Source organism: Dermacentor albipictus, chromosome 6 (assembly GCF_038994185.2).
Source record: "Dermacentor albipictus isolate Rhodes 1998 colony chromosome 6, USDA_Dalb.pri_finalv2, whole genome shotgun sequence".
In the NCBI taxonomy this organism is placed as follows: Eukaryota; Metazoa; Arthropoda; class Arachnida; order Ixodida; family Ixodidae; genus Dermacentor; species Dermacentor albipictus.
In genome coordinates this window covers 112,860,563-112,872,602 of record NC_091826.1, presented here as the reverse complement: position 1 = coordinate 112,872,602, position 12,040 = coordinate 112,860,563, and the positions used below count along the sequence as shown (strand labels likewise).

At 46.0% G+C, this 12,040-nt stretch overlaps 1 protein-coding gene across 1 annotated transcript in view; it reads left to right on the top strand.

Annotated features, from left to right (window-relative positions):
• The window catches only part of LOC135913318 (multidrug resistance protein mrp-7-like), a 174,934-nt gene that overhangs the window by 3,455 nt on the left and 159,439 nt on the right, over nt 1-12,040 (top strand). Inside the window, exons 2-3 of the mRNA XM_065445913.1 lie at nt 7,377-7,535; nt 10,622-10,756. Coding sequence (XP_065301985.1) covers nt 7,377-7,535; nt 10,622-10,756 — 294 coding nt within the window. The remainder of the gene's footprint in view (nt 1-7,376; nt 7,536-10,621; nt 10,757-12,040) is intronic.

Below are 12,040 nucleotides of genomic sequence, written 5' to 3'. Positions count from 1 at the left end.
GCGGAGTGTCGCGCTTCCCGCTGACGAAGCGCAAAAAGAAGTAGCATCTGAAAACGCATCGCTGCAATTCACGGCCTTACAGCTCAGAACACACAAGTTCCCGCCGACCTCTGAGCTTTCCGCGAGCAATAAACCTCTTCCTTTTTCACTCTCGGTATATTTCTTCAATGACGGCAGTAAGCGATGACGACAACGACAAATTGACTATGCGCAGCTGCAGCTTATCCGCAGCCTCACAGCAGCCAACTAATATACATATTTTCTATTCTCCACACCAATAATCTTGTACTGAAACATACTCTGCAGCATGGTCAGCACGGTCAAGAACCCGTTTCTATTGGCTATTAACATGGGGGACACGTGCGTTTATTATCTTGAAAGCTTCCACTGGAACCTACTATCTTGCCTTCACAAGAAATCTCAGAAAGAAGAAGAGGCTTGCGCGAAAGCACCATCACTCGGTTTTTACGTGATCTTCTAATTTGTTGAGCTTAAGAAACAAAAAGCCGCAAGGTTCTCTGCAGAGTAAATATGTGATTTGTTAGGAACTTAGTGCAACACCCAACGCAATCGTTTTTTGCAGATGCCAAGTGCAGTCCATCAGCGATCAGTATCCAACGCGAAAAATGCGCACGCGAAGCAATATGCACGAAACAATATGTGAACTAAAGTATGAATAAGTAACATCAGTGAAGCAAGCTGCTATGCCTGTTTATGCTTTACATCCAGCCATTAAAGGAAAGCTTCAGCTAGGCGTCAACTCCCAATAGCCCCATTAAAATACATGATAACCACATAAATGATCATGAAACAACCAATGGATCAGTTTGAATGAAATGTCTAGCATTTAAAATACAAATCTAACTCGTAGCAACTGTGAACACAGAAAGGCTTTGATCAAGGCCATCATACCCTTCACATAAAGCTACAGAAATTCTGAGAATTGTTTAATAATGCATGAGCACTGTTCAGCTCACGTGCGATTTCGCTTTTGCTTAGTTTAGCTTACTTGCTTTTCCTAGCTTATGCGCGTCTATTCATGGCCGTTCCGGGGGCAAAAAAATATTAAGGCTTAAGTGGGCAATTGGCACATTTTCTCGCCGAATCCATCTCCTTCAATGCAATCGTGCCAATTGAGACGGAACGCCGGGCACGAGTGCGCCTCCACGAAGCGGAGTGGTCGACCAGCTGCCGCAGTACCGCATTCATTGCCGCGATGCCATGCATTGCCGAATTGTACCACCATCGCTGTCGCTCTCGCAAGACTGTGTTATGCGCGAGTTTTTTATCCGCACAATCTTTCGCCTGCGTTCTGACTGCGCCACGGTAAGGCCCAGTGAAAATGCACCAAGCGTCTCAACGTGCTCGCTGCCCGCGAGGTGCTCATTACTCGAAGGATGCTCAGCAGCGTTCGATTGGACATTGGGCCACCTCAAAATCTCAAGTTAGCCCACACCCAAATTTAAGTAGTTTCACGCCAAGAAGCTCAAGTTGGCACTAGCCCACATTACAGTGGCGCGAACCCAAATGTCAAGTAGGCCCACCCCGAAATTGAAGTGGCCCACCAACAAATTTCATTTGGGCCACCCTCCAGCCCCAAACCTTAAGTAGACCAACCCCTAAATTTAAGTAGGCCCACGTGCAAATTTCAAGTTGGCCCACCCCTAAATTTCAAGTTGGTGTATTACCAAATTAAAGTTTGCCCATCACTAAATTTCAAGTTGTCCCGCTGCCAAATAGAAGTTTGCCCACACCCAAATTTAAGTTGGCGCATCTCCTAATTTAGGTTGGCCCTCCCCCGTATTTCATGTTGGCCCACCCTATAATATAAGTAGGCCCGGCATCAAATTTCAAGTTTGTTCACCCCCAAATTTAACCTCGCTCACCCCTAAATTTCAAGCTGGCCCACACCGAATTTGAACTGACCCTGCTGGATATTTCCACTTGGTCCACCGCCAAATTTTAGTTCGCCCATCTCTAAACTTAAGTTGGCCCATTTCACGGCTTACGTTGGGCCACCGTCAAATTTCAAGTTGGCCCACCCCCTGATTTCAGTGGCTCACCCCCAAACTGCAGTTCGCTCACCATTAAATTTAGGCTGGCCCACTGAAAACTTTAGGTTGGGCCACCGTAAAACTTCAAGTAGGCCCACCCCGAAATTTCAGTTGGCTCACATTCAAAATTCAAGTTGGCCCACCCCTAAATCTATTTTGGCCCATGTTCTAATTGGAAGTTGGCCCAGGCGCTAATTATGTTGGCCCACCCCACATTTCAAATTGGATCACCCATAAACTTCAGGTTGGCCCACCCAGAAATTTAAGTTGGCCCACCTTCAAATTTCACTTGACCCACCCCTACTATAAGCTTTCCCGTGCGTTTTCTAAGGAGCCCTGTGTATTTCTAAGGGTATTCTCCTTTCATTTTATTATTTTCTTGCTTTAAATTGTTCCTTGTAACTTAAAAGCTTCCAATCATCTACATTTACATTATCATAGCGATTAGATGTCTTAACTTTGCAAAGTACTTATTTTTGTGCAGATACGAGACATTACACTTTTCACGTGACAGGGCTGGGGAGCTCGCCAAAGAATGCTTACACATTGAAAGTACATCGTAAGTAAAACAATTAGCGCACAAGATTTAAAAATCGCTATTCCACACCAAAAGTACACATCGCAGTTCTGTAAGCTCCATTTGCTGGAGCATCCTGTGTGGAAATATGTGATACCTAATTTTGCAGTGTACTGAAGTTCTTAGTGTGTTCACGATATTTTTGTAAATGTTCGGCTTACGAAATGTGAGTAAATGTCCGAATTATAGGCACCAGCTCAAAGTTACCCGTTTAAGGTGTCTCAGGGCCTCCATATTACAGAATCGTGATGTCGTTTCTACGTGCAAGCGTTACTACCCAGCTCGTGAAATCTGTGGTGGTGATCTGAAGCCACGAAGCAAGCGAATGAGGAAGGCACCTCGTCCTCTGTGATGGCTCCGGTCTGTCTGAAAATTTTGTCTGCACATTTAATTAGCACTGTAGGCAACGACAACACAGAAATTTGAAGATAAAAATCGTTAAGCGTCCTTCATACTCTTTAAGCCACCACTTTGAACACAAGGGCTGACACGCATATACCTGAAATTGCATTGCTCAGACGTTTGCTATTAATAAAGACGAAATGGCTGAATAACTAACCCCGCTTACTATTGAAGATAATGCATTCGGAGGTGATTATTTGCGACACTATATTGCACCCTGTTATGGGAGTGCTCCCTCTAAGGTGCTCCCTCCTTTGAGCAACGCGTTTATAACCCCGTGCAGAGCCTCCCACCCCCTCTTATCTCAGACGGCGTGACTAGAGTCGCAGCGTCACAACGACAGCGTCTCTAAGCGCTAGCTGTCACGATCGAAGAATGCGAGAAGGCTCCCCTTACCACCACCACCACCATACCACCATGCGGTACTGAACGGTACTACACTGCCAGCGTTACCGCCATACTGTCTCACAGCGCGGTTGCACGGGAGTTATCTTGAAAGAATTCTGCCTTGGGAGCACAGTTTACGTGGGCCGACGGCTCGTAGATTTGCGTACGCCATGTCCTCACCTCTCAGTTAGCGTTCAAGTAATAGACAGCACGAAGGTCACTTCGCTCGCTGGTGCTGCCGTGATTCCTCTCGCCAACGTTATGGCAGCGACTGTCCGCGGTCATCGAGTGTGAAGTGTTCATGATTGCCTGTGGGCGCTGACACCATGCTGGGTAATTTAGATAGTAAGTGAATGTTTATAACGGGCCTTCTACTATGACGGCTGCTGCGAAAAGCGCCACCGCGCGAGCCCCGTCTCGAATACGATATGCGCTGCGGACAGTGTAGGCACCTAGCGTCACCAAGGACCGACAGCGTCATGTGCGTGATAGCACCCGTACGCTTGCGCTTCACCCGCGTCCACGAAGTTAAACATCACTCTAATGTTTTTATTGCTCAGTTACAAAGTTCAAAACGTCATGCTGCAATGTTATCGCTTCAAATTTAAAATTTTGAACATTCTTTTGAATGAACGCTCAAATTAAAAAGACGCGTTCTGCAGTCGCTTGTCTTTTCCTATTTTTTAGTGCAAACGAACCTCATGAAATGTCGGGCCGTGAATGCTGATCAACGTGATTTTTTCCCTTTCCGAGTATTTCGATAGGTGCTCCTAAGATAGGCGCTCCTGAGCTCCTGACTGGCGGATTGGTGCGGTTATTCCTGTTTTAAAGCAGGAATTTTAATCTCAGCCTAAGAATTATCGCCCTATTTATATATCTAGCATCATCTCAAAACATATGGAGCAAATCATGTATTCTAATGTTGTTGCTAAATTCCTGTCAGCTCTGAACTTCCTCCACCCTAACCAACTTGGTATGCACAAAGGCTTGTGAAACTCAACTCTATAGCTCTTCGTCCACGACATTCACTCTTTCCTCAACTGCAACATTACTGCAGATCTCCTGTGCTGGCACTTTTAAGAGGCATTCGACAAAGTACCAATTTCTCGCTTTGTACTTAAGCTTTCCTGCTTAAACCTACGTGAGTTCGTCGTATCATGGATTCGAGCATTTCTAACCAACCGTCAAAAATTTGTCCGCGTAAGCTCTCGTCACGTAGTCTCGTGTACTCTTTCCTCTGCCTTATCTGGTACACAGCAAGGAACCATTCTTCGGCCAGTCCTCTACCTAATATACATAACTCACTTGCTACTTAGCGTCCTATCTTACATGCGTTTGTTCACCGATAATTCTTTTGTGTACCGCACTTTAAAGGACTCAACGGACGCGTCCACTACAGAACGACCTCCTTAAGGTACAATAATGGCGAGAAATTCGGCTTGACATTGAGCACGCTCATTGGTTTTCACCAACACCGTAACTTCCCTTCCCCAACTTACACCATCAAGTCTCACAATAACTTCTGCGCATTCTTCTAAATAACTTAGTTGACATATATCCCGCGTTATTAATTGGTTCAGTCACACCACCTGTCGTGGTTGCTCAGTGACTTTGGCCTTACACTGCTAAGCACGAGTTCGCGCAATCCAATCCCGGCCCTGGCAGCCGCATTTCGATGGGGCCGAAATGCAAAACACCCCTGTAGCGCGCACTTGGTGCGCGTAGATAACCTCAGGTAGTCTAAATTAATCCGAAGTCCCCCACTATTTCGCGCCTCATCGGGAGATTGTGGTTTTAGCACGTAAAACTCCAGAATTAAATTTTTTTCGCTCATATCAACCCCGTAACAAATTCTTCTATGTGCTCTAAAACTCTTCTTCCGAAGAGTTTTACAACATTATTATGCGGAATATAACTCCAGAACAATGGCGCAGCTTAGGGGGAACACCGGCAACACGCCTGTTACCGCCCCCCCCGGGATTTCTGTGTTAGTATGCCACCTAGCCTGCCTGCCTTCTCACCCTCCCCGTGCCCGATTAGTTGCCATGCTCCCCTTTCTCGGAAAAGTAATTCTGGCTATGCCAATGTATCAGAAGCTTGTTATCAATGAACGACGATTTTGAGGCAAAGCAACCCGTCACGTCCGCAACCGCAAGAGCCAACCTCGTCGCGACATCTCCAGTCGTGACGTACATACGCAACTACCGTGATCTGCCTGTATTATATCAGACTTTAGAGAATCACATTAATAAAAGGACGAACATATTAATTATGGTACTTGTTCGGTTTCTTGTTAACAAACATAAATAACCCGTTGAATGCGCCCAGGTGTCGCCTAGCACTCCATCTCTTGGGGAACGCGTCCTAGGGGCGGCATCAGTCGAAACAGATGCCAACTAGCAGCCATACGTGAGTTCAGAATAGGAAAGAAGGTTGTTTTTCGTGCGATTGTAGCTTTAAAATAAGCCTAATTTCTGAAGCAGTCGTCTTGACTCTGGTGATCGAAGAAAGTGCCAGATTGTGGCGGCACGGCTGCAAGGACTTTGCCAACTTTCCTCATCTGTGCATTAGTGGCGGCTCCTGCATGTTGCGTGGTTGCTTTTGGAACCACGTGACTACGTTTAATGAGTGGGGACGTCCGATGAATAGAAAACCAAGTCGCAGCTCTAGTTATCTAAAGGTGGCCAGCTATCTTTATATTCATAGCACCCTTGGTCGCAGCCTAAGGTGTGCCGTGTCTCAAACAAGAATAAAAACATATGTTGAAATTTTTCTGTGCAAAATGCAGTTCATATAGTTTTCAAAAACTATTATTTGCTTTGCTTTTTATTTTCTCGTTCAAGATGAAGAGAATATAGATTTTTGAACAGCGATTTCAAAGATGGGAGGCTAGAATGTCTAGAAATACGACAAGCGCTCCAGCATGCATAAATCGTCATTAACATAGACTAACTAGCTCAAGCCACCATCTCGTTTCAATAGATAACATCTTCTTTATTGCTAATGCCATGGTTTCATTTCCACTGTTTCTTTAACTTATATGCGCTCCCTCTTGCTCACCATATCGAGTTTGTGTGTTAGTGCCATAGCGAGTTTCTTTTCTTTTGTGTTTGAGTTTCTTTTTTATTTCAGCCCTCATCATGAATAAGTCCTGCAGCAGTTTTCCGTGCCTGTTGCAAGGCTAAATTTTTCCAGTTATCATTATGTTTTCTCTCACGCGCACACAAGCACGCGGTCTTTCTGGTGGCAGTACTAGTCGCTCTATACACTATTCTTGTAATTCAGTCTTACAATGCAAAGATTTTTAAAGGACCGTGTTGCGCAAGCGTAGCAAGTAACGTGGTGGTGGGAGTTCAGGACGCCATGGTGAAAAGGTGGATGTCTTGGATGATGTAGTAGAAGATATTTTGGGAATTTTTTTTCAGAAGGTTTAAATGCCCAAAAAATAATAAGTTTGGTCAACCACGACATTTTCTTTCTAATTATAGTTTGCGAAGATTTTCTTCTCCGTAACTGATTCACAACTTACAAGGTGCACAGCAGGATTTCGGTTAAGGTAAGTTGGCTGTGCATGATGACATGAAATCTCCTATTGAGTGAGACAAAATCACAAAACAAGGACAAATGGCACGGGAATATTCATCTCTACCACTACAACATCTACAGGGTAAATGACGTTGTGAAGTCCGTGGCTCTCTGTGGCCGTTTGTATACTCAGTGCGCACATTCAAGTGTGCGAGCAACTAGCGCTATTTTTCTTTTGTTATTTCACTCTTTCCGCTTGTTTATCCCCCTTCACTCAGTGCAAGATACAAAACACTGTTTTTTTCGCTTCTTCAACTCGCTCGAAGTCATTGTTAAACGCATCTCACATATGGCTGGAATACATTCCTTCATGACGTAATTGACGCCATTCCTGAAAGGGACGGAATTCTCATTCGCGCTTTGAAATGCAGGTGGCATCCACAGACCTGCCTTCAGTGGTGGCGACGCAGGGACTCACCTGCTTCAGCCTCGGTGCGGCCGTGCTGCTCGCGCGCCAGCAGGTGCGCCACAACAATTACCCGAGCGCCCCCGGTGGACCGCGGTTCACGTTGCTCGATGTCGCCCAGACGGTGAGTGAGCCCGACCGCGTGCTGCCTTTCGCAGGTCGATGCTTCAGTGTCGTGTCCGGAGTGTCCTCGATACAGTGAATGGGCGGGGAACGTGCGCTAAAGCCTACCACGTTTACCACAGCACGGATGAGTCATTTCATACGTGAAGGAACTTGAGTCCCGCGTATTGTGTGACGAGTGTCCGCCCTTTCCTAAATGTCAACACATGCTTGCATTCCACGATGAGAAACGACAAGTATAAACAGAACGTTTAAGCGTTCACACTGCCGTTCGCGTAGCGATCATGGACTAGGCCATCACTACGCAGTCAAAAAACGTTTGTGGCATCACTTTTTCTACGAGATGCTTCACTAAACCTCCAGATTTCGCTGTGGCGAAAACCTGTGACATCATCATTTTCGTTATTTTGATGTTTTTTTTTTCATCTGCTTTGACAGAATAACTCTACCTCATAGACATCTCGGTCATGTACATGCGAAAGTGATGGATGGATTATAGGGGATCGGTGGTTTCCCGGTGCAGTAGACAAGGACGACAAAATAGACAGACACAGCGCTGAACTAACAGTTAAACATTATTTTTCTGAGCGCTAGCGTAAATGCACAGGAAAAGAAAGCTGAAGCGAGGTTACATGAAATGCAACCTGCGAAAACCGTCACGCTGCATATGTCACTTATTTCACGATAGTAAATCAGACAGCTTGTTTGACAAAGAAAGCGAACCCACACTGGCACACCGTCGCCCTGCTTCGAAATGTTTCGGGATTGTATAGTTTTCAATTCTATCTTTTCCTTTCGCTGTCAGAATCCCTTAATAAAAAAGAGTCCACTGGCCACAATCGGGACAATGCGCTTCAAGGTGAACAATTACAACCCTATTACATTATGCACTTGTTTCCGAGGACAACGCAAGCAGTTGAGCAACTTGGTTCAGCATTGCAGGAGTGTATATGACATTAGGAGACAAGGAAGCAAGAACGGACTAGACACACGTATCGCGAGCATTTTCTTCTTGTTCGTTAGGTGCACTTACACGCCTCTGTTTCCGAGGACATTTCTGGGGCAACTCACTAGTTTCTCCTACAAATATATGTAACAAATGACAGGACAACGCTGCGTGAAAAGAGAGGGAGACTAAGAGTAAAGGCAGTGTCCGGGCGACCATGTTTGTCTCCATCCGCAACCTCCTGCTCTCGTCACAAATACTCGCTGTTGCACGAAACCGAATATACTAAACTACGCCTTCGCCACACCGCGGGAATTTGCCTTTGTACTTGGTAGTTCATCTTTGGCTAGGGCTTGAGGTTAACGCTCGTAACGTTGACTTGATGCCAAAAATGTCAGACTTTTTCAGGAGCCGTAAACACGACTGTCACATTAACTCGTCTGCCAGTGCACTTTACATTGTGGCGAATTTGATGCAGGTAGAAGAAAACTGCAACTACGTATCTTGCTTTCTGCTAGCGCGTTAGAATCTACACCCCTTCTACAAGCTTTCCTATTCGACTCCTGCATTTTGTTTCACAGCAGATTTTAGGAAAAGGGGTGGGTGCCTGGCTGGCGCGAAACGCTCATTTGAGCTCGTAAAAGGGAGGGCGGGGTGGAATAAAGCGAGCGTACAAGCAATGTTTCATTTAACTTATAACGAGCTGATTTCAATGGTAAAATATCCACCGATAATAACGATGCTCCCCAATGCGAATTTTGAGCGCGGCTGTTTATGTGCTCTGAATTCGCGATATATTGCGGCAGCGAATTTGACTGTGAACAACAGGGATCTCTCGGCGGCGGCATTGAGCCTCTGCTCGGGCAGCTCATTTAACAGCAGCGACAGGCGTAGCATTTCCACAGGTTGCGTCGTTCATTGTTCAGAAAAAAAGCGTGAGCATCGGCATGCTTCGCTCGCGCAGAGCGCAATCTCTAACGGCGTGGCGCAGGCGAAGTAGCGCATGCGTAGTGGGTGCGAAGCCCACGGCATCACTTTGTTTCCATATATGGTATCGGTGGACCCGCTCGCCGCATCTCTGGTCGCCGCTGCTGAGCACGTCTCGCGCGGCGCTCCGCTTACCTCCTCCTCCGCTTTCCTCCTCGCGTTCTCGTCACTGTCGCCGCCTTTCACCCCCCGCTGCACTCCGCGTTCGCTCTCATCCTCGATGGGCTTTTTCGCTTGGTTGCCAGAAACGCCGAGCCACACGAACACTCAACGCACGAAGGGCGCCTAAGAGTGACGCTCTAATACTCCTTGTCACCCCACGGAGTGTAGACCCAACGTACGAATGACTGCCAAAACTCAAGACCTCAATATCTTAATTGGTCGTCCTGTGGAGGTTCCGCGTTTAATTCAAGCAGGTGCAAGCTCTAACAGAATAAGCTCACTGGCATAGCACGTGCGAATGATCATGGCCACTGAGTATGAAGTGGCTTCTTGCCATGTTGTCCACTAGGATTGCCATGACAACAATTCTTTCGCAGCATGGTTGCATGGTTTTTGTGTGCAGTCGGAGACAACCTAAAGGTCTAGAGTCTAATAGATCAATGTCCAATTAACAGGAAGATTGCGTAGAGAACCGGCCGATTACAGTCACTCATAGCTGTGACCTCATGTTGGTGGTTCTAGGAAACTTTGTTTTTCGTGATACGTTGGTGTCAGTTTGTGGTGTATCACACGCCAAGACCGCATATCCACACTGCAAAAAAATGACAGTAATAGGATGTAGTGGTATCTGGCATGACATCCATGGGCTTCCAGAACATGCATTTCCTTTTCAGACCCTTTCAACCATAATTATGTAAAAGAACCTAAGCCTTCTTTAAAAAGTCTTGAACAAGTTCCTGACATAGCGAACACTTACTGCTTGCGCCACGAGCACACAGACAGTGAACATGACGGAAGCTTACTTGCACTTGCAAAAACAGTTTCGTAAAAAAAAAATATCGACAACATTTATAACCGTCAATTTTGTATATTCCGGCCTGTAACGCTTCATTCCCCATGTAACGTTCCCCATACCCTTCATTCCCCATGTAACGTAGCTGCAAGTGTATTTCGCGAGAGCCGCTAATGGATGCTCAATTTTTCTCTTACAGATTTTGGCGTTGTGCTCAGCGGTGCTCGCCTTCATGAAGGGCATTTACGTGCTGGAAGGCAAGTGGTCACTCGAGTTCATGAACACGTCGACACTGCGGTTGGCTACTTCGGCATTTGCCATGGCGGCAACATTTGTGAGTACCGCATCGTAAGCGCACGTGATCACGGCCGGTCCGCGGTACGCTCTTTGCGGCCCAGACATGCGGGGTGTTGCTGCGGCCTCTCGTCGAACTTACGGGGCCGCTGCGAGCTTGCCCTCTACTACTCTCTCTCTCTCCCTCCCTCCCTCCCTATCTCTCTCTGCCTCAGCTCTACGGGAGCTTCTGACCGGTTCACTCGAAAGAGCAACAGTGCCCTGGTTTAAACCCCTGGCGCATGTAGCTGAGCGCTACTCCTAACACTTAGACAAAAGTAAATGGCCGCGTCTTGTACAAACCCAACTATAAATATAAACGCGCAAGGCAATGTGTCCTTCTGTTTTCTACGACCTCAGCCGAGCATTATACGAAGCGTATATAATAATAATAATAATAATAATAATAATAATATATTTCCCATTACTACAGTGGTTCATGGATGGTGTGAGACTAAAAGCAAGGAACGCTTGACGAAGGTGTCACACCTTTCAGAGCAGGCAACAGCAGGGAACATCATACGTTTACATTCGTATTAGCAGATAACTTATTTCAAATAGAAAGAATAACTGAAATACACTTCGAGACGTTTCATTTTGCCTCATAGGTGTTATACGTACCTTTAAAAAGCATGCAAATGGAGTTCGAACGCCTTCAGCAAGAAATAAAATAAAAGTAAGAATGAAAAATGGTCACAATAATTTGGCGGAACAATAACTTTGCACGTATATTGGGGATTGTAGCATGTTTATTTATCTAGAGAGACATTGTCGAACCCGCCGTGGTTGCTCAGTGGCTATGGTGTTGGGCTGCTGAGCACGAGGTCGCGGGATCTAATCCCGGCCACGGCGGCCGCATTTCGATGGGGGCGAAATGCGAAAACACCCGTGTGCTTAGATTTAGGTGCACGTTAAAGAACCCCAGGTGGTCAAAATTTCCAGAATCCTCCACTACGGCGTGCCTCATAATCAGAAAGTGGTTTTGGCACGTAAAACCCCAAATATTATTATTACATTGTCGATGGGCGACGTTAAGAAGCTGTTCTTTTTACGCTACGACCAATAATGTAACTGCGCAGATGCACATTTCAAATGTCCTTAAGGGAAATGTTCGAGTTATTAAATTAATTTGAAAGCTCGGGTAACTGGAACCTGATCATCTCGCACCTGTAGTTTGTTCGTGCAGTCGGCATCGCCCAGACTATCATCTGTCGGAATGTATAGGAAGATTTGAAAGGATGTAAAGACGCTAACTTGGATATTTTTTGCATGAAAGGATTATTTT